General features: G+C 41.2%; 2 protein-coding genes across 8 annotated transcripts in view; one reads left to right on the top strand and one right to left on the bottom strand.

Moving 5' to 3' along the window:
• LOC109472174 (fermitin family homolog 2-like) overlaps window positions 1-12,488 on the top strand; it is a 40,532-nt gene extending 28,044 nt beyond the window's left edge. For 3 of the 7 annotated variants that reach the window (XM_019771761.1, XM_019771765.1, XM_019771767.1), the window contains 6 exons: window positions 2,510-2,559; window positions 3,932-4,056; window positions 4,771-4,877; window positions 6,685-6,903; window positions 8,976-9,122; window positions 9,819-12,488. In XM_019771761.1, coding sequence (XP_019627320.1) covers window positions 2,510-2,559; window positions 3,932-4,056; window positions 4,771-4,877; window positions 6,685-6,903; window positions 8,976-9,122; window positions 9,819-10,115 — 945 coding nt within the window. In that variant the 3' untranslated portion in view covers window positions 10,116-12,488. Of the gene's footprint in view, window positions 1-1,455; window positions 1,588-2,509; window positions 2,560-3,931; window positions 4,057-4,770; window positions 4,878-6,684; window positions 6,904-8,975; window positions 9,123-9,818 lie in introns of all 7 variants that reach the window. The other 4 variants (XM_019771762.1, XM_019771766.1, XM_019771764.1 and 1 more) reach the window with 3 other exon arrangements.
• A 320-nt stretch (window positions 12,489-12,808) lies between these two features.
• Window positions 12,809-22,739, bottom strand: part of LOC109472206 (ral GTPase-activating protein subunit beta-like) — a 24,306-nt gene continuing 14,375 nt past the window's right edge. The window contains 10 exon segments of the mRNA XM_019771805.1: window positions 12,809-13,543; window positions 13,886-14,002; window positions 14,971-15,121; window positions 18,333-18,587; window positions 19,050-19,181; window positions 19,502-19,643; window positions 20,045-20,215; window positions 20,707-20,779; window positions 21,418-21,597; window positions 22,135-22,259. Of these exon segments, the coding sequence (XP_019627364.1) occupies window positions 13,432-13,543; window positions 13,886-14,002; window positions 14,971-15,121; window positions 18,333-18,587; window positions 19,050-19,181; window positions 19,502-19,643; window positions 20,045-20,215; window positions 20,707-20,779; window positions 21,418-21,597; window positions 22,135-22,259 (1,458 nt within the window). The 3' untranslated portion in view covers window positions 12,809-13,431.

Here is a 22,739-nt window from a genome sequence, read left to right as displayed (position 1 = left end):
GGCAACCTTGCAATGTTGTCAGGGTGAAACTTTGGCCACATAACATGGAGGCCGGTACTTGACGATGCCCGATGGCAATGTTTTCTTCGTTTTGCAGCAAAGATTTTACAATCTACGGAAGGTTTTAGGTGGTTTGGAAAGGAAAGGGGTATGTGAAATGGTCTTTATGGTAATAAGTCCGGACTCGGTTCTTGACTTTTAGGTTTTTTTGGACTTGAACCTAAACATTCTTACAAGTCCGGATCCAAGTCCAGTGAACCGGTATGCATCACTAGGACCAGTTTGGGTCTTGTGAAATGGAGAGACAAATGCATTTGACACAGGAGACCCAGATCTATAAAAATTATATATATCAATAACTTTGATGCATTTGCTTATCAGCCATAAGTTAGGTAACAGATATTAAGTTTTCTTGGTAGAGAAGTGTTACATGCAAGGATGTACACTTGTTTGACTAAATATTGAAATATTGGAAAGTATTAGAAATAAGATTAATTTTCATAATCCAGCATATTTTCCAATAGAACATAGTCAGTTATCGTAGTTGTACAACTTGAACCTATGTCACAACTGTTCCCAGATTTGTGAAAGCTGTCAGTCACCAACCCAAATCATTAGTAGATTAACACTCATCAACAGAGAGCAAAGATGTAAACATTGTAACTTGTTGAAAGATTGCTAGTTGGTTTGTATTCTTAGAAAGGAAGGAGTGTCTGTGCCTCATTCAATCTGTCAACCACCTTACAGAGATGTACCAAGATGGGGATTATCTGAAAATACGGGATTACCAACTCAAGGGAGGAGTTTATCTACCAGGCTTTATATCCCAGTAGATGTGAATTAAGGTCAGGCTCTGGTGACCTGAAGTCCCACAAGACATGATTACTGAACAAAAACATGGTTAAAAAAGACATTCACTTTTGGAATAAGGATTCCCAGAGAAAATTGATCAGTTACACTACCAGTATAGTGGGAACTTTACGTTAAGGGCAAATATAGATATGGTTGGTATATAGAGTGCTACTGTGTACATTTACATTTCAGTAGGTTGCAGCCAACTTGAAAATTGGATTTTAAATTGCTGCTGTTCCTTTCAAACAGTCATTGTGTTAATTTTCATTCTACAGGTGTATTTTATATTACATCTGTAGTCAAGTGCAGAGGTATTTGTGCCATTAATTACAAATTGCCCAGCAGATGAAGCTGTTCACTCTCATGAAAAATAAATGCCCAATCATCCCCGCAACAGAGACCTACTTTTGAATCCAATGTGAATCAAATTCGAAAACATTACTGTTACTCAATCAAGAATATTTATTTATTAAGCCTTTAAAAATTGGCAATTTATGTAATAGCCATTACTGCTGTGTAGTATAGTAGGCATACATGTAATAAGTTCTTATCTTTAGATTATATATTGATCTAACAACTGATTGTTTGTTGTTGCCTCTCCAGTTGCAAGTGAACCTGCAGTCGGCCATGCCGCAGCCAGACATGAACAACGCCAACGACTCTGCAGACGACATCGACGCGGCCCTTACTGATCTACAGGTGTCTCTGGAGGGGAGCGCAAAGAACTCTGCAGCCGTAAGTTCAAGAAACTTTGAAACCTCAAAAATTTCGATTTACCATTAGAAGGGCCCACCTCTAGTCTTCCTGGTATTCACAAGTACAGTATATACAGTACTCGACATAGTTACTACACAATGCCATTAACAAGTTCTTTGTCTGAGGATGAAATATGGCTGATGAAATATTTTGTGTTTCATTTGATCTCTCATTTGGAATACAGACTTTCCATATAGTTACGAAGGATGTTGTATGAATGACGTATGAGCCGTTTCTATAGGGAGAAGATACCTCATCACTGAAAAGAAATTAAGACTAGCTGTAAATGCATGTATCAAGTCTTCACAGTTTGCTATTTTAGTCTGAAATATGGTTGGTGAAATATTGTATATTTCACTTGTTAGCTCCTTTTGTAGAAGAATGATTGAATGTCAGATAGGAGCAATTTTAGTTAACAATCACTCTGAAAAGAGATAAATTGGAAGATGTAAAGACAGTTTGCTATCTTAGATTGAAATATTTTTGATATCATACCATGAATTTCCCTGGGTAGCTCATTTGGAAGCAGATTCGACAGTTATGAAGGATGATGTTTGAATGATGTATGAGCCATTTTAGTAAGGAGGTCACTCTGAAGAGAAAAGAGATCAATTATTGTTATACGTACATCAGGTCATACTGAAACCATCTGGTATTGTTCAATATATTTATACTTATGAATGTCAGATGAACTGTGTGTGAGGACCGATCCATTAGGAACATAAAGACCTGCCCTCTCATCCTGTCATGTTTTAGGTAATGATGATAGATTTTTGCCATATAATAGAAGTATCCGCACCTCCCATATTTAATTATAGAGGTTAGTCTTGCATGATGAGTCCCGTAGGAAAGACAGCATCCCTATTGATATCACATCATTTCCTGTTGTTTCCTTCTCCAGGGGGACATCACCCAGATACCAGAACTAGCAGACTGGCTCAGGTTCTTCAAGTAAGTCAACCAACTTCTGTCCGAGAAGTTATATCCTTATGAAGGATGTAATGTTACAACAATTCTTGCCTATTCTGCTTGTTTGAATTTTTTGCTATCTTTTACTTCCATCGTTCCAGCATAAAAATTACATCTTAACATCTGAAGCAATCTATAATATCTGATTCATACAGCAGGCAGAAAATAAAGAGGTCCTTAGAAACTCCCACTGTTCTGTACCCTTCCTTCGTGTTAACTTATATCCGTGACAAATAGAGCTGGAATTTCCTATATACAAGTACCTGGGACTCTTTGGAGATTACAGAGTATTGGATCTAATGATGTGATTAGTACTCATTACCAAAATCTTTGTCCAACATAACAATTCAGCATCCTAGCTGACATGTATTGTTGCCCTTGAGCAGAGAACGGCTGCTGCAACTTAACCAACCCTTGATTGCAGCATTAAATCTTGTACAGTATAGTAAAGTAGTCAGTGGACCATACCAGCACTGATCTTGAGATTTCTGGAAACAATTTCCCCTCCTCCTGACCCTGTTTTTCTGAGCTAGTAACCCTGTGCACTACTGACCTTCCTGCCTTCTGTCTTCCTCCTGTTTCACCTGTTAAGTGTGACAGTTGAAAAGTTTGGTGTCTTCCTTTCTGCCATGTTGAGGTTTGCCCTTTCGGCAGTTTGTGTTTCTTGCACTTGATTGTGATTGTTTACATTCTTGCTTGGTACAGATCTGTAGTGCTGTGCTGTGGGGTCCTGTCTAGACCTGTTAGGGTTTTGTCAAGTGTTTGTTCAGCCTCTGTATCCAAATTTGACAGTGAAAACACCGATACCCATTTGATATTGTGATAATGGGCTTTTGGTTTTTAGTAGAACTGACAAGAGTTCTGTCTACTGTAAGTTTTGATAAGAGACCCTCCAGAAGCTGGGGACAGCACTGTTTACATTGTCGGAGTGGATCTGTGTATACTATCTGTCTGGGGAGATCCAAACAAAACCTGTTTCCAAAAGTCTTCTTCCATTTCCAGCCTAGCGGCTTCTTTTTGCCTGAAGAGGCAGCTCATTTTCTTGCATACATTACTGTATCTTGTGTAGAATAAGTACCTACATTCACCATGGCATGAAATACCCACCTGCAATGTGCTATTTGCTGACAAGGACTGTTATTGTTGATAAAGATGTGTGATGTGAAGAGCAGCCAAGTGCTGCCCACATATGTCAGGTATCCTGCGCAGCAGTGTAATCAAATATCTAATATTACTACCACTATTTGGAAGCTTTTTCTGAAATAGGGGGCCACACACATCCCTACTGCTGTAGCAGTTAGTCATTGTGTTGTAGTCATGATTACTGAGCTGTGGCATGTTTTTCTTTGTGTAGGCCAAAGAAGTTCACGCTGAAATCCTACAAGCGTTACTGGTTCACCTTCAAGGACACCCACCTGGCCTATTACCACAGCCCGGAGGAGGCCAGCGGAGCCCCTATCATGAGGGTCAACCTCCGAGGTGAGTACTACAACAGATGGGGGGATGACGCCTCAGTACTCTCCAAGCAGAGGTTTGGGTTTTGGCTTATTATTGGCGTGTTTTTAGCCTTTTCTATCGGGCTTTCTTTTTTGCATTGGTATCTTTTTTATGGTCGTCGCAGAAATAAGATACCAGTGCAAAAAAGAAAACCTGATTAAAAAAAGCCTAAAAACATGCCAAAAATAAGCCCAAACCAATCCCCTCTGCTTGGAGAGTACTCCCTCAGCCTTTCACACAAGCCAAGGAGTATCCAGCCATTCCTTTTTAATTGGGTTATAACAAGAACTTTTTTTTTAGAAAGACACAAAAAAGGCTTGTCAAGCTACCCATAACAGAAATATACAGCCATCCAAGTACATGTAAGCATACTGACATGAAGAGACATTTGAATTTGTCATGTACATTATTCATATCACTTGATGACAGCAATAGTGGGCTTTTCTTGCTTTGCCAAAAGAAACCTTTAGCAAACCACTCTGCTTACATTTTCAGAGTCGGTGTGGAATGGTCCAACCAAATATTGTAGTACAATAGTGATAAATCCCTGGATCATGTACAATGAAATCCTTTTAGCACCAGAAAGCTTTGGTTGTCACAGTTCAACACAGTTCATCACAGCTTGACAGGTTTTTGTGTTCTCATAAGCTTTTAAGTAGACAAGGGTAATAAAACAACGGTTTGTGTTTCTGACAGGATGTGAGGTGACTCCCGATGTGAACATCTCGTCGGAGAAGTACTGCATCAAGCTCCTCATCCCGTCCACAGAGGGGATGAACGAGGTCTGGATCAGGGCAGACTCGGTAAGGACGCAACACTGTAATTCACTTCATGTTCATGGTAGCAAAATTTCACAATCTGGAGGTGTTCACGGAACTATATGTTCACGGTGGTGGCAGGTGCAGGTTGATTTGTATGCAGTAATGATGGTTCACAGTACAGAAGTGATCGTGAAAACAGTGAACATAAAAGTAAGATGAAAAAATCTGGAATTTCAGCACTCAGCATTTGGGTACTACTACTGATTGATGAGTAAATGATACTGTCTTGTAAAGACCATGTAAATACAGTATGTGAGAACACTTCATCTATGGGAATACATACAATGTAACTTACAGGTTCTATTTACCCTCTATCTATCCATTACCCACTTGCCCATTGACAAACCCACACAACTACATGTGCAGCCATCTAACTTTTTTTTACATCAGCTATCCCTCTGCCCAATGTTTCTGTACTAAGGTGAACTTGTTGTATTTTAAGTGCCAATTTAAAGGTTGTAGGTTTGCTTTAAAGCAACAGTGATGATTCAGGAGGGATGTTCGGGTCTGTGTTTCCCATCGTAACGTCTAGCCTTTGCTCTTTACCTTGGCAGTGCGTGGGGAAACGTGAGACCTGCTGCTGATGGTTATTTACAGCCTAGGGGGTGCCCAGTCCTTGTTAGCTGGCATGTGGGAGGATTGCAGTAATGAAAACTTGGATTACTCAGCGGCCCCTGCCCCTACAGCTGGCTGTGTCAGTGGTAAATCCAGGCCTGGTTGCCTGCTATGGGAGACTGGCATGTCTGGGGGGTGATTCTGATCGCTGTATATCCACCCTCATCAGCAGTAGAAGCAGCATTACGATGATGCAGAGTTTGGCACAGCACCAGATCGCTTGTCTCTTTAACAATTTAGACCAATTTGTCATCATCCATCATGACCCGGTCCCATCTAGATTAAACGTTGAATAATTTGGTGCCACAAAGACCCATCAGTTGGAGAAGACAATAGGAAATGTCAGCGTGTGGGCAGGGCAGGCCTGCCGAGGCCTTTGTGTAGTCTGATTACAAAGATTAATGGAGCCGACGCCAAGTTAAAAGTACAGGCAGGGCCAGGGGTGATGCTGCGGAGCAGAAAATAATACAGTGTATTTGGGGGGACCCCACGCTGTGGCATCACAGGGCTCTTCCTGTTGAATGGGCGTCTTGACAGTAATCTACAGATGGAAGTTGCATTCTGTCCCGTTCCCTTGTTTCCTCACATCAACGGTGCTTTGTTGTCTGGTGGGGTGACAGACAAGACTTGGCCCTGAACTTGAGGTATCTGTGGAGTGAGGGTTGACAGGACAGGAATGTGAGGAAAGCTTGACGTGAATCTTAAGGACATGTCAGCGCCCAAAATCAGCTTTGACGTCCGGCTGTGTAACTGGTGACAGTGGCAGGCAGGCTGGATATCTATCTTTGCTATTATCAATGATGCTTGTGCATATATACACATGTTGGATACTGCTGAAATATGAGAATCATGCTTTCAATGCACCAAACAACTCAAGACAGCAGTCCTGCAGATGGGTAAATTTGAGAGAAAGAAAGTCATAATCGTTACATCATCCTTTTGTGAACAAACAGAATGTTTATGAATAATTCAGCTGCATTAGACTTGGTGTCCCTTTACCTTGCAAATATTCAAAGTTAGCTGTATGATGTACTGCTAAGGATTTTGGGGTTGAAAAGATAGTACTGAATTTCTTTGCTGATGTTATAGACAATAGTTAGCCATTTCCTAACAATAACCAAATGAAATTGTCTCTACCACTGATTATAATTTCTTCACCCTTCCCTCCCTCCAGGAAACCCAGTATGCCCGCTGGATGGCGGCCTGCAGGCTGGCAGCAAAGGGAAAGACGATGGCAGACGCCACCTACGAGTCGGAAGTCCAGAGCATCACCAACTTCCTGGGCCTGCAGCACCCCAAGGAGCCGGTTCCCAGCGTCAACATCAGCAACATCAACATAGAGCCACAGGACTTTGTTTCACAAAGACATGTCAAGAAGTTCAAGGCAAAGTCGGTTAGTTAGATTTTACTAACTGCTTTTCGCCGTAACATACCAACCTTCCCACACCGTGCAGACAGATGTCAGGTGGTCAGGAGGCATCAAGCAGATGAAGCACACATGCACTTGTGTAGGTGTGTACATGTGGTGTTTGGGTAGCAATGGCAGGAAGTACAGGCAAATCTGTCTATAGTAACTACTTCAGAGACTTGAAGAAAATGGCCTCAGTAGACTGGTGGTCACTTTTGAAAGGATTCTTGATAATGCTTGTATCAATGGGAAAAATAATCTAAGAAATTATCAAAAAGTGAGCCTATGGCCAGCTTTTCTTTAAGCAAAGATGGTCATAGGTTTGACTGTAGACAGGCAAACGAGTTTGTAAAATATCAGTCTGGAGTGATTGGGGCATTGTCGTTAGGGCCAATGAAAACTCAAGATGCAAAGAACCAAAATGTCTTATATTGTAGCAGTTTCGTTGAAGACGTCTTCGCGTGTTGATCACTTCAACAGGCACAAGTTTCTACCCACTGTCTCCAGACATGTGTAGACATACATGTCTGTTAAAATCTTCTAACTCAATTTCAAAGGTGAAGGTGTAGCTGCATGTGGCCAGATTGGTGGGAACTTTTCCAGGAGTCTGTAACTCAAACTGATTGAAGTGAGTCTCCCGTGGTTAGGATGATTGTTCACCACAGGTCAGGTCCCCCATTCCCAATAAAACATACGGTCTTCAACAGATCACACTTGGATCAAAGTAGAGTGAAAAGTTCAGTTAAAAGATTGAACAGTGTAACATTAGATCAACCCGCATCTTTTAAATCAAGAGTAGAGTTTGAAGATCTACAATGTACATTTTGTAAACACTTGTGATAACTCCCTTCTTTCCAAGAAGAAATCCAAGAAAGCAAGCTCTGTGACTTGTTCTTGTGATTTGATATTTTGCAGGGACTTTTTGATGTATGACTTAATAGGGGATCATGCAAGCATAGCATATGTACTAGTTTTTACCAAAGCACCACTGTTACACCCCTCCACAAGTGCAATGTTGAAAGGGGAAAGGTAAAAGTCTCCTTTGGCACAAGTGGTGAAAATGTCTGTCTGTCAGAAATATTGCACTCAAGGGCAAGGGTCAAACTTCTTGACTGACAGAAGGTTCCACTTGTAGAAAGGTGAACCATCCATCATAGATGTGACACCCTAACTGCTTCTTGCCATAACATGAACTATAGGTTCAGAGCTTGTGCATGTAGTTAGCTAGCTAGTGGATCACTCACATGCACAGAGCTTTGAAGACTGCTACTTGTGTATGCAGTGTGGAAAATAGGGCACTACATATTTTTGTGTATTTGTATGCTATAGACTAGTTCTTTCGCATTGTGTTGTCTACATGTAATCTCATTTTGCATGTAGCTAAACTATTACATGTATGAAATGCCTCTCTTGAGGAAATTGAGCAGAAAAGGTAGTTAAGATAAAAAGCAAAGGCTGGGTTGCTGTGCTTGCCAAATTTGTTAGTTGAGCCAGCTGGAAGTGCTCCACAGTTAAGAAGTCTGAAGGGCACAGTAGGTTCTCATGAACTCTAACTCTCCCAGTTGACTCCAGCATGGCCTTGTGGGATGTGTCCTGCAGACCAAGGCTATTGTTGACAGTCTATATCATCACACATGACAATAGCTGATGTGAGCTCATGAAACAAAAGGATATTTTGGGTTAGCTGCATGGGAAACAACAGGGATTCTCAAAAACTGTCAGCAACATTTATTACCTTGGGTCTGCATGATTGCAGTTATTAGTTATCACTGCTCAGTTTCCTCTCAATAGCATGTCTTGGATGCAAGTAGTAGGATCTCAAGAAGAATGGCTTTCCTTGACCTTGCCTGAAACGATATTTGTGTGACCTTCAAGTAGCATTGACTGTTGCATTACATGAAAACTTGCAAGTAGATCAATTGTCACCTCTTACTGACAAATGCCATGCATTGTAGTATTTGTATGGTTTTGCAAAAATCCATCCTAACGGGCACTAGTAAAAAGGCTACAAAGTAGCTGCAGAAATGTGACTGTGTGTCTTTCTGTGTTCCCTACAGCTGACTGCCCGTATCCTGGAGGCACATGCCAACGTGGCCAACCTGGCCCTGATGGAGGCTAAGCTGAACTACATCAGGGCGTGGCAGGCCCTGCCTGAATTTGGCATCACGCACTTCGTAGTCAGGTTCAGGGGCAACAAGAAGGAGGTGAGCTTCCCACGTTTTCGTACCTAATGTTGGCAACATTTAGCGCCAGCTGTGTTAAGCCTTCTGTTGACTTTGAACCCAGAGTTGAGTGCTGAGAAACCTACAGTACATGCTGTTAATTCATTAATGTGGACACAACTATATGTAAGAACTGCAGTGATATTTCACTTGACATATAGGTCAACAAGTACTTGTGTTTCCCAATGATGCAGTAAGTACTGAGTAACTGTTGATTGTGTCTCATTTGCCTTTGGCTGCGTCTTTAATTAGGTTTCAATCAGTTCTAGTTTGTCTCTTTTCAAGACAGATAGAATAGTAATTTATCTAACAGCAAATGCTGGCAACATGTATGTGCATGGATCTGACAGAACTCATTTCTCTCCAGAAGCTTGAGTCAGCAGGAGGTTTTGAATGTTGCATTCTTTCAGTCATCCATAATTTAATGCCTGAATGTGATATCCCACAATGTTCAAAGCATACAAAGCAACCTTTTAAAGTTTACAGCAGCCCAGCTTATGAAATACATTGTGTTCCACCTCGACCAGCATGTGAGCGATACCTTTACAGGTTAGCTTAAGGCTTGCCTTCTAAAATAGATGAAATATTGATGGGCAACCGAACTTTTGACTAAGAAAAAAAGGATTTCGAACCTTGTCCCATGTAGCTTTATTTACAAATGGACGTCTTTCCCTTCAGGACCTGCTTGGCGTCGCCTTCAACCGCATCATGCGCATGGACCTGCACACGGGCGACGCGCTCAAGACGTGGCGCTACAACTCCATGAAGCACTGGAACGTCAACTGGGAGGTGAAGGAGGTCCTGGTGCAGTTCGAGGACGAGCAGGTCTCCTTCGCCTGCCTGAGCGCCGACTGCAAGATCGTCCACGAGTTCATCGGAGGCTACATCTTCAACTCCATGCGCTCCAAGGACCAGAACCAGACCCTGAATGAGGAGCTATTTCACAAGCTGACAGGCGGATGGGAAACAATTTAACATTAGTTTTTCCTATATTGTTATTAATCTTCAGATAGAATGTAGACAGTATGAACGTATGAATCATACACATTTGTACAGGATCATTATTGAGATGTAGAAATGATTGATTGATTAATTGATTAATTAATTAAACGAGCTATGAAATGGTAGTGGGTTCTGCTGGCCTGTTCCTACAGGTATTACAAGTTAACCAGTAACTAATCTGTTGACCAGGACATTTTCACAACGCATGCCAAATATCACTTGTTTGGATATATAGATTAAGAGTTGACAGCAGTGGTGTATTGTGATCAGATTTTCAAGTGTGCAAAACATCAATGAATTCTGTTCTTACCCTGAATGTATGGAACCAAAATGCCATGAAACGTTTACCCATAGCACACTATATTTTAGCCAGTACATATGCAGGCTACTGATCCCTTTAAGATTGTTGTAGTAGAGGGTGGGACGAATTAGCACCTTTGTAAAAAGACAGCGACCTATAAAGCATTGCTAGTTACTATAAAGCAGTGTTTGACAATGTCACTGCACTTGTTCAAAAATGTATCAAAGGTGGGGTGTTTTGTCCACACAAGGGGTAGGAGAAAATATACTAACCTGTATAACAATGTGAATAGTAGTTATATGCCCCCACCCTGAGCCATAGCTTCAGTCCTCAAATACTAAACCTCAGGAATGCTATGTATTATGGAGAGCTACAGCTTTTTGTTTTTTCATTTAAAAGAAAATGAATAGCACGTATATAGGAGCAGATATTGCGGTGGAGGGGGCTGATAAGTTAACCCTTGAAATAGGGTCCATGTTACTAATGTAGGTGACATAGGTTCATGTTTTCAAATTGGGTGTTTCTGTTGTTTTTATATGAGTAGCATAGCCTTTTATGATGCTGTTTGAATGATGCTTAGTAATTCAAATATTTAATGATCAAGCATGTATTTACAGTACCTCTACCTGTATTTTATTTAATATTTGATGGTTGTGTGGAAGAAAAATACACAAAAATATGTGAGGACAAAATGGGTTGCTGTATTCCACAGTGTGCTTGATACTAGAGTTTATAAAATTTGAATTATCTAATTCTATCCCTTGCCATGTGTAATCCTTGTTAATTCACTATCTTAACCCAGTAGGGGTACTCTGTATGATATAGGGTAAATCATTTTGTCAGAACAATGTACTAATCAAAGAATATCCTAAGGCATTGTAAGTAGTGATATCATATATCACCTTTACTGTATAGTACAGCACAGAAACACATCTACCAGCGGGAGGTAAATATCAGCACTGTGGAATACTGGCAAGGTTTCTAGAAGTCTTGCAATATCCTAGATTAGACTTGGGGTGGGTAAACACATGGCTCTTGACATACATAAAACATTGTCAATGATACACTAGAAATGGAGAGCCTTCTTGCTTTCGTCTGAGTTTCTGAACTTATTCACATACATGTAAAAGTTACTAAGATGGAGAAACCTGTATGACACTGTGTACAGTGTTAGTTCACCTTAAGGATCGAATCTTGGGTGTATACTTTGACAAGATATGTGGACGTAAAGGCCTTAAGTAAAGGCAGCCACTGTAATATTTGATCTACCATTGAGTAGACCACTGACAGGCTCAACATTGTATACATGCCGTCTTCTGTACAAAAGCTACAGTTGTCTGGTGGCCAATGAACTCTACAGCTCTGCCTGGTACAGGTTGTAAAATTATGGGATTCAGATGGACCTATTTTTATCCCATTATCATGTCATTGTCTTCCTTCCCCCAATTGTTAAAGAAGCCCAGACAGCTGGGTCATGAAATTCTACATGATGACTATAGTACTTGATTTGGGGACATGAACATGATGCCACAGCTCTGATACTTGTTGGTGGATCAGGAGGGAAATAGGATATATTTGCAGCTAAATGGTACTGGTCCAATGCCAAACTTAACTGGTATAGCTATCCAAGATTTTCTCAGAAGTTGGGTTTCTTGGGCCCCTTCTATATAACAACTGCATCAGTGTCTACAACGCATTGACTCTACTCTCATAGAACTCCGAGAAGGTACTCAACACATGTACCATTTATTGCTACAGTTTGAGCAGTGAGCATCTTGATGCTCAAGATGTCTTCCCATAATTGACAAAATTTGTAGTATTCACCACAGTACAGAAGCTTGGACTATGGCATTTCCATGAAATGCCCTTGACTGAGCTTCTAGTGACTACATGACACATCTGCCATGATGTTCCCCCATAGCTACTGCCCTACCATCACGTCTGTGTGTATCACAAGTTAGCAAACATGTAGATAAGTGTGCACCCTGCAGCCTTGTCTGACTGTTCAATGCTGGAAGCCAAATAAATTTTGCCACTAAAGAGAATGTCAACAGTCTGATGTTATTTTTTGTCCAATTTCGATAATTTCCTGGTGCTACTATCTTGAAAGTTCTGTGTTGGTAGTTACATGTTTAAAGTTAAAACTTTTGATCCAACACAAAGAAGCTAGAGCTTTCAACCAGTCACTCTAGTGCATGTTAATAAGATAGCATAAAGAAAAAGACGCCTTACGGTGTAACACATCAGTTTGGTACATTTATAAGTACATGTACTTATCTGTCTGATCGTATCCACCATTGGAAAGGCGACCTACAAATGTAGCCAACCAAAGAATTTTTCATCCAACACTGTAGAAATATTTTTTCAAGTATTTTTATTGATAACATAATATACTGACGATATTACATGTGTGTATCTTTGCTACACTACACACTTTCCAGCAGTGATTGTAAATCATCTATAACAAAAAATGGGAGAAATCAATGAAGGGCAACCTAGTGCCTTCTATAGTCCCATCTCTACTTCGGCAGTGCATGATGACTGGGAGATGAAATTGATACACATTTTAGCAACAGCCACTTACATGCTTCCATTTGGCATTATTGTTAGATTCTTAAAACTATCAGATTATATACAAACTAATGTTTCATTTACATCGCTACCTCAAGATAGTTTGACTGCAGCTTAAGTAACATTCACATAATGTTCTGTGCACATCCTTTCCAAAATTGCAATTTTCATTTCAATTTTCAAATTACTCATCATAGTAGCTAAGGAGAGCAAAGTTAAAGGTTGTTTTGAATTCTTCAAGAAATTGTCCAATGATGTACTTTACATTCACTGGAACATCCCATCTACAGGTACATGTATGAATGGAAGCTACGGACATTAAAGAAAATCCTGGTCCCTCTTACGTCTGTTCTGGTAGATGAAAGTAAATTTGATTGCACTGCAGGTTTGAAAGATTTTTTTGTTGCCTTTTTTTGGTCACATGTCGTGAAAGAGTGCTGTGTAGAACTCTGGTTCCGACATCTGGCAGCGGTACTTGGTGACAACCTCCTGTATCTTAATCTTCCTGCGGATGTGAGGAGGCTGGTACCTGGGGCGGGAAGGGCAAAGGTTGGGTTTTATACAAAATACAACTGCTGTGTAACAACAGACACACCATGAGAGAAAAAGAAACGGAAGAAAGTGATCTTGATCAAGTTTTACCTGTAGCTCACTGAAGAACTACATGTATTACTGGACCAGGTTGTGACAGAGAAGACAGATGCTATATGTACAGTATTTACATCTTCAAAGTGCTACGTAATTCTCCTGGCTCTTTTCAACAAACACAATGAACAGTGTACCAAAGCTTAAAGTCCTGTCCTAAGGACTGTGACCCTTTAAAGTAGTGTGTATACTCAATTTCATTGGATGGCTATGAGAGATTTCTTACGTATCCGCATGCAGGCGCCTCCTGTGACAAATGTTGATGGCCGTCTGTCTGACCAGCGATCCGAGGGCTCGTCTACTCACCACCATCCCATCCACCAGTGGGATGGCCTTGCTCACCCTGTCAACACGTTACAATATAGGTATGTAAGACAGAGGGAAAGATGTAGGGATGATAATATCATCCTATAGCAAGAATAACCTACATATGAGGGACACTTACGAGCCAGTGATTTTGTCAAGTTCAACCAAATTTTCCAGTTCCTTATACATTTTTATTCATTGGTTTTGCTGTTCAGCACGCACAGCTAACGTTGCCCTACTAGGCCAGTGGCTATTACAAAGGGTTAGCAATGCTCCATATTCTATCCAATACTAGGGTTTGAATTGTCAATGAGTATTTCCAGTTCCTTATAGATGGGTGTTGACTAGTTCTGCTAGTTCATTCTCGTGATGCTGAGGAATGTCATGATGATGGTTGTCACTCAAAAAGTCGGGGTAATCTCTGTGTTTTATCCAGAACTAGAATTTGAACTGTTTATGAGAAGAGTTTACCTGGATGTCTAACCTTCATCAGCTTAACTGCAAACATACATGTACTGGCCCTCAGGACTCTAATGACTAGACCAGGACTAAAAGTCCTGACCTGTGATCCACAAGGGGGGTTGGTGCAAGTTACTTTAAATTCAAATGCATTATGTCTGTATTCCATTAACCCTTTAGAACGATCAAGGACATATGGGGGGAGGAATATATATAATGTCCTTGAAATGATACACCAAGGTATGTCAATGACTCGATGGAGGTTAGATACTTACAAGTAAGTATCAAGGTAATGAGATACACAAGAAAACTGTTAATGAAGCAGCTAGATTGATTTGAATCTAGGTACTCTCAAGCTTTGGATAGGGTTGAATCTATCCAGTTGCATGAGTAACAGCTTAGAAACTACAATACATTGTATATCGCTGAAGCAGCTGGATAGATTTGAACCTAGGTACTTTCAAGCAACTGGATAGACTTGAATCTCTCCAGTCGCTTGAGCAACAGTTTCCTTGTGCTACACAGAGGGCTTGAGAGTTCATGTACCTGCCAGCAGGGCCGTGCATGTTGACCCGGAACAGTCCAGTCTTCAGGGGGTGGATGAAGATCACGAAGGCCTCCATCCCCGGCCGGCTGCCCAGGGAGCTGGTGCTGCTGGCATAGTCCATCCCCGTCGCACACTCCGACAACAGGTCCTCTGCAAAAACAACCATCACAGAGGTATATCAAACAATCATTCATCAGAAAACAAGAAGAGTTAAATTGACTGCTGAAAGATATATCTACCATACATTTTTATATCAATATGTGTACTTTTATTGGATGTAAAGCAAAGCTAAGGCCACATGTTTTTAATAAAATGTTTTACAAACATGTACATGTAGAACTTTCTACAGGTTAATGACATTAATCATACATGTATTCAGTTCTGTTTCATGTCAAGTTCTGACTAACAAGTAGTCCATCTTGCCAGACTGTTCAAAGCCTGAATAACCAGCCATCTTTGGCCAAAATACCTTGTTACCGAAATCCTTTTATCACCAAATTGGATGAAAGTGTCCTGTAGTCACTCAAATGCCACAGATCCGAAGTTGATCTATGTGGTTCCAGTGTCAAATGTCTGTCAGACACTTCTACATCCATGGTAAAGATAAAAGCATGAGGGACAGAAATATCCCAAGGCTGTGTACTTGCCCTAGTATGTGGGCAATGTAGGGGGAACTCAAGGAGACCAAAATTATATTTACAACATATCCCTATAATAAAAGTCAGCAATCAAACATTGATTTAATGGCTCAGTTTCACGTTACAACTACATTACTTCAGTTCATACGTGTTACCGGTACTCTAGCCACTTTGACTTGCTTTGGACTTCATTTGACTTCTCTTCTGTATACTATTGTATGTTTTAATAAGCCCTCAGGCATGGCTTTGCAATAAAGTTATAAATAAATATATCATTACTAGTGACCCTTGTACTGATCAGTCCCCTCATGGAGGAGTCATGATCCTAGGACAGCAGGAGTGTGTGTTACAGGAGTGTGTGTTACAGGGCTTAGGGAGAAGACATCATAACATCACATACATTGTACTCTCCATGGCAAACAGGGAGACTCCCTGTTTACATTCCTGAAATAATCATCAATTTCAACAAACATGGATCATCGATCAGTTGGCTTTGCAAAGCTTGCCAAGTGCCAACACTTGAAATGAAAACCTCTAAAAATGTAAACATTTCTCGGGCAAAAGGAGTCTAACCGAATGTGTTATGTCCGAAGTAAATTTCTACGCAGGATTCCTAGCTACTTATTTGGAAGATAATTAAGTCAACAGAAGTTCTACTTATTTCATGTTTGGACAAAATTAATAATGATTGAGTTTAGTACAGCGATGTCTGTTCTTAAGCAGTGTAAATTGTGAACCCGATATTGTTCAACAACCAAACGTATTAACATGCCTAGTCGAGGTACAGTTACACACAGGCCTGTTTGGTCAGTCCTATATTTTCACTGGGTCCTTTAAATAGTAGTTGACAACAGCATGGCCATAACAGCATGGCCATAACAGAATAGCCATAACAGTATAGCCATAACATCAATTCAAAGTTAATGCCTCGCTGCCTCAGCTGCCAGTGGTGTATGGTAAGCCATAAGCAGCTGCTGTTTTATGACTTCAAACACTTCTCATAGTTCATAACATGAAATTGGACACCAGGGTTACACAGGAAACATTTGTATGGTTCATATTCTTTCTCTTTAATGTTAGAGCGATAAAGCAGGGCCTGCATGCCTTTCTCCATGAGGCGTAATAAGCTATTTTGATTCAACGTTAATCGTAACTGGTCTGCACTAATTCAACATTAAGTGCTGTTGGTGAATTATGAGTGAAATGTAATTGGTGTCCTTAATTCTACGTAACAAGTTAGTTGTAATTCTAAATTCATCGTTAAGCATTAATGATGAATGCTTTATATATATCGCATAGTTGAATGCCACACTGCCCAAAGCATAGTGCATATTGGAATGTGTGTCAATTTGCTGTCAATGCCTTCAGGATCCCCCCATGCAGACCCTCATAAAGACATGCTTACTGTTTGACCAGATTTACGAGAGACTGTGTGTGAATGCCTGAAAGGTCAGCTGAACATGGATCATATCCACCGGTCATGTGACCACAGGAATGCACGGAACAAGCCAAAGTAAAAACATCCAGGGGTAAAATCATTTTACATTAACTGGTAACAGACTTCAATTCAACCATGCTTTGAGTAACATGTATGGGTCAGTTGGTGAATGGTACTGCACTTGGGACTTAACCTTCTGCAAACAGTCGGTTCACACATATGGCAAATTTTTATCAGATATGCCATACCTTAGCTGGACAGTGTGCAGTCCCTAAATTTTGTCTTTGAGCCATGGATTCAGTTTCCTTCATTCCATAGTTCACTTCAAAATGTTGATTCTGTAGTTCTGCTTGTAATTTGTTGCTTTGTCCTACCAAATCAGCTCTGGGCTGGGTGACCCTGCTCATGACCCAAGTTGACCATGTGTAACCCGAGCCCTGCTGTGGCAGGCAGTGCTGATGTGGTAAGGATGTGGCAAAAACATGCATGATGTGTGGTTTGCGGAAACAGGGCAATGACTAATTAACCCATATTCTCTATCAAGCCTTGTTGGAAGTAGATGTCAATGCTTTGCTCTAACATACACCACTGCCATACTCATGTGGTTATTCGTGATTCTTCATAGAAATTGTAAATTAGATTGGAAATTATCTTCACCATCAACAGAATAAACTTGACATTCTGATTGGAAGTACATACATGCATGTCTGTGGGTCTCTCACCACCTTGCAACATTCTACCAGAGCAAACGACAAATAAAAATTTGTCCTTGAAATGAGCTGTCCTGTGCACTGCCATCATATCGCCTCCTAGTCTTAAGCATTACCTTACATTTGATTTTGCCTCCTTTTGAACTTGTTTTAGTATTTAATGTAATACCGTATTTCATCACAAACAACAGTTGACACTGCACTAGTCATCAATCTCTTGAACACCTTATTTAGACCAACAAGACCTGGGATGTCAGGGTACAGATAAAACATCAGACAAAACAGAGACAGTCAAAGAAGACTAACATGTAGTCTGGGCAACCAGCCTGACATCACGATGACAAGGATTTGTTTTGTTTGTATATTTGAAATATTTGAATTTGATATTGAGCACATGCACAATGAGAGACAGCCATCTCAGGCAACATAATACATGTTGTCTCCCCACTAGTAAAGATGAAGAAGAAGATGAATTTCATGTTATCTGTGCATGTTAGTTGCATGGATTTTAATTTATGTATTTATAGTGAAATGTATTATGTTTTACAGAAATAAACCCACATTTCAAGACTTACCAAGAGGAAAGTCTTCGATGTCATCGTAGCTCTCGACCCAGATGACGAGGACCTTGGTGTCGGGTCCGACGTGCATGTTGGCGCGGGAGGGCAGCTGTCTCTTCCTGCTCTGGGCGGTGGGGGTGTCCGGGCTGGGTCCCACCGCCCCCGGGGACGGGTCCACACCCGCCAGCTCCAGGGTCAGGTTACGGGAGGGGCCGGCGCCCGTTGCCATGGCGTCACCCTGTGTGCTCGTCCTATCAACAGCCTGTTTGTCTACAAAGATAAATCATTAGATATTTAAGATGCTTTGTCATAATGACTTTTTAAAAGTTCAACATTCTGATCACACAAATACACAAAAGTTTCTCATTTTTTCTAGAGTGAGTGAGTGACTGTCTTGTATATTAAGTCTAATACCTTGTTCATTCATAATTCTGTGTGGCAAGCAACACAAAAAAGCAAAAGCACCCATTCAAAGTAAAAAAAAGTGAAGCCTGTTGATGTGAATTCAAATATACCAAGTTCAAAAGGCTATTTAAGGTTTATTCATCTATTCATGAAATAGACTTGAAAGGTGGTTCAAAAAGCAATAAAGGCCTTGCCAATCTACATCTGGAAACAGTTCACATTGAGTAACAGGATTATCAAGGATTTCAGGGAAATTGACTTTGAGTAACAAGATTTCCAGGGATTTCAAGAAAATTGACTCTGAATGAGCCCGTAAATCATTCTCACCTGGCAGCTGGTCCCTGCAGTTCCCCTGCCTGCTGCCAGAGGGCACTACAAAGGCCACCTCTGAGCTGATGTCCCCGTAATACAAAACTTGCTTGTCCCCGTTGAAAAGGCTGCCTCCGGTCCCGTCAGCAACTGGGGTCGAGTCTGACCAGAAATGGATGGGATGAAATGTAAGACTGAATACTGCTGGCTTTAACCTCTAGAAATTATGTTAGAACATAGATTACAACAAGTTTATGTGTTGAAATTTGAACCTCTCTACTTGACCCATAATGTACTCTGCATAACACTTTGGCAGAATGTTTGGTTAACAATTAAGGATAGCATTCCACCTATAATTTCCAATGGGCTAAATGCTGATGCAACGTTGACCAAACATAGAACGTAAACTGTGAAAATCTGGGTTTCCCACAGGCACGGTACATTTTACCAACATCCTGTCCACTGCTTACCATCAAAGACATCGTCGTCTTGTGCCAGTTTCCAGCTGGTGCTGACGTGTCCGGTCCAGCCGGGATGCCTCCCCACCTCCACCGGCCAGCCCAGCGAGCGCAGGAACTCCAGGAACTGAGGCTGAACATTCTCCGCTGCCTCCTGGGGGGGGAATTGGGCAGATAAATTACATTTCTTCCATGACGAAGAGTGGAACTCATTGCTGCCAAGTGCAGTAGGGGTATCATAACCACACAGCTTTAAACAGTGCTAATTTTCCTCACATGTAGATGCAAGAGGTCAGGTGTAACAGGTCCAGCCTGCAAAGCCGGCATGTTATGCCATAGGGAAGTTACATGTATACCCTCTACAGTGATACACATTACAGATAATCATTGTGTTTTGCATCTTTTCACAAGCACTAATTTTGCCCATGTACAAGCTAGAGAAACTGATTGGTTCAATTCCTTTTCATTCTTTCAATATTCTTCTGTTGCTGAAAATACCCTGGACTACATGAGGTCTTAAGCAATCAAGTTGTTCTTACCCTGTCCTACACTTACCACATTGTTGAGGATGTCTGTTGCTGTCTTCTGCCCACACTTGACGTAGAAAACAAACACTGTGTCGAAGGAGCGGACAGGGATGCTGTCCAGCAGCTCCAGGTCCAGGTGAAAGGTCGTCGCTTTGGAGTCCAGAGCTATCAGGGCTGGCAGAGGGCTGTTGGGGGCACTCTGGAGGGGTAGGGGCGAGGACATTCAGTATTTTACCTTTAACGTGCATCTCAACTCATCATCTCATCTAGCGCTTAGTTTCATTGTCATTGGAGCACCACATTTTCACTGGGGCACCACAGAAGATCTAACTACAAATGTACCAGTTTTCTCCACCCTTTTCTGCTCTTCTTAGTGTGCTTTTAACAGCTAAAGAGCAGTGTCTGTATACTCTTTTTGATCTGAAATTTTGTTTTCATACATCTTGCTATAAGATTTACATTAGGCACACTACATCAGTATATCAAATACGAAAGAATGTCAATAGCATAATGGCATATCCAACTTTTTGCTCCACATCCTTACTTATCTTGCATACAGCAGTGCACATACTGCCAGTCATCAAATTATGACAGTCATCGTCAACCTAATCCAAGCCAAAAAAAAAACAGCATGCCATCCCAATGAAAGTTTTTCATAAGATGACAAGATCACAGAACTATGATTCTAACCTTGAGCCCATCCAGTGACAGGAAGCCCAGCTGGGACAGGAACAGCCGGGATGGGTGGAACTCTTGTACAATTCTGGAGACAAAAATATGGCTCAAAATCATGGTAACAGCTCAAGGCGTCAGGTACAAAGGATAAGTAAAATTTAATGAATGACAACTGTAGCTTTTTCACACTGTCTAAGCCAAGCTAGTACAGCACAATTGTGTTCTCATAGCTACACTAGCCCTGTCCTTGGTGCTGATCTGTGTTCTCATTACTGCTCTTTCCCTGTCCTTGTCTTTTTATACCACATTTTTCTCAATACATGTATCTCAAACAGATCTACCGGGGGGGGGAAACTGCTGTTGGCATCAAGGCACATCTTTTCATTTATTGTTGATGATGACAAGTTAAATATGAAGCATTTGTAACATCCACTAACATAATTCCACCTTGTCAAGGTTAGAATCTACTACCCCATACAAATGCATCTGAGATTTTGAATGAACATATGATGCACTTCTGCATATCTAAATTGTGGGTGCTGCACTAGAGATCTCTCCAACACACTGCCTTTCAAAGTAGCAGATATATGGAACCCATTGGATAAACGTCAATGGAGGTCCGCTGTGTACATGTAGCATAGCATGATTACACTATCCCTGTCCTTGGTGCTGACCAGTGTTCTCATTGCTGCCCCTTCGCTGTCCTTGCTAGCCTAGCATGGTTACCTTGGAGGCTTGCACTCCGTGTCGGAGTTGGGGAACGTTGTGGAGGCGATCCTCTTCTCCGTCAGACCGTTGATGGCGGCCTCGTACTGGACCTGTACGTCCATGAGCCCCCGGAGCTTGTCCAGCTCCTGCTGCAGCTTCTCTCCGGTGATCTGCCCCAGGGTGGGGATACTCAAGTCCCTGGGGTGGGGACAACAGGGGAGGGGGTTGTCATCCCTTTCATGGTGTGGCCACATTCATTGTAGGTCTTCATACATACATACAATAAATATTGCTAAATCAAAATTAATTTTGATGTAGCAATATCTTCAAGCAAGCTCTGGAACCACAAGCTGTGAAAGATCCAACCACTTACAATGATCTAGGGTTACATGTGTACAGTACAAAACAGCTTAATTTTTCAGGACACATGCACTACTATCCCAAATATGCCCTCAGTTTGCAATTGTACGGTGATCACATGACATATGTGACCAGGCTATTATATTAGTAAGTAAATGTGATAGTTTTAGTGAATTTGGTAATGTCACATTATCAAATCTTAGGAGCTACAAATGAAAAGGAATGACCTTAGGATTGACTTGATATTACAATAGCCTATCAGAAATTTACCTGTAGTTATGTGATAGTCCATAAGCACAAAACGCAGACATGCAAAAATGTAATATTCAGCTGACACATTATTCATTTAATCCCTAATAACCATGTACTACTTACGCCTTGGTGGGCGGTACTCTGTCCACCTCCTCTGGGAAGTTCCTGTGGGTGACATCATGGTGGATCCCCACGTCAGACATGGGCACAGGCCGACCGGGGTCATTCAGGGCAGACCGGGAACCCAGCTGCATAGGACAGGGTCAGTGTAAGTACAATATGTACTATTGAAGTGTTGTCATAGATGGAGAGATCCAGTAACGTAAGACACAGCTACCTTAACCTTATCATGACAGTAGACTTGACAAAATGAAACAATTTCAAGATATACATCTTCACTACTAAACCTATCTGTGTGTGGCACTACATAACAATAGTTCATAGGACTTTGATTCAATGGTATATTGATTTAAATTTTACAGCTTATATGGGTTCTAAGGATACTTTTATTCAAAAGACTTGTTCTCACAGAACAAAGAACAGTCTCCCTACCCTGTCCTGGCGTGAGAGTTGCCTGTGCTGCATGGTCCAGGCATGTCTGCCATAGGGAGTCCTGATCAACACTGTTACAGTGGGCATGGGGTCTGCAGGGGAATACAGAACTCACGTTAACAGACTGTCCTGAACTATTGTAGCTTGGTATCTACTAGGACTTCATTCTAGCTTCA

This window comes from Branchiostoma belcheri, unplaced genomic scaffold (assembly GCF_001625305.1).
Source record: "Branchiostoma belcheri isolate BF01 breed outbred unplaced genomic scaffold, Haploidv18h27 scaffold27, whole genome shotgun sequence".
In the NCBI taxonomy this organism is placed as follows: domain Eukaryota; kingdom Metazoa; phylum Chordata; class Leptocardii; order Amphioxiformes; family Branchiostomatidae; genus Branchiostoma; species Branchiostoma belcheri.
The sequence above is the reverse complement of the archived record's forward strand: the minus strand, read 5'-3'. Positions and strand labels throughout refer to the sequence as shown.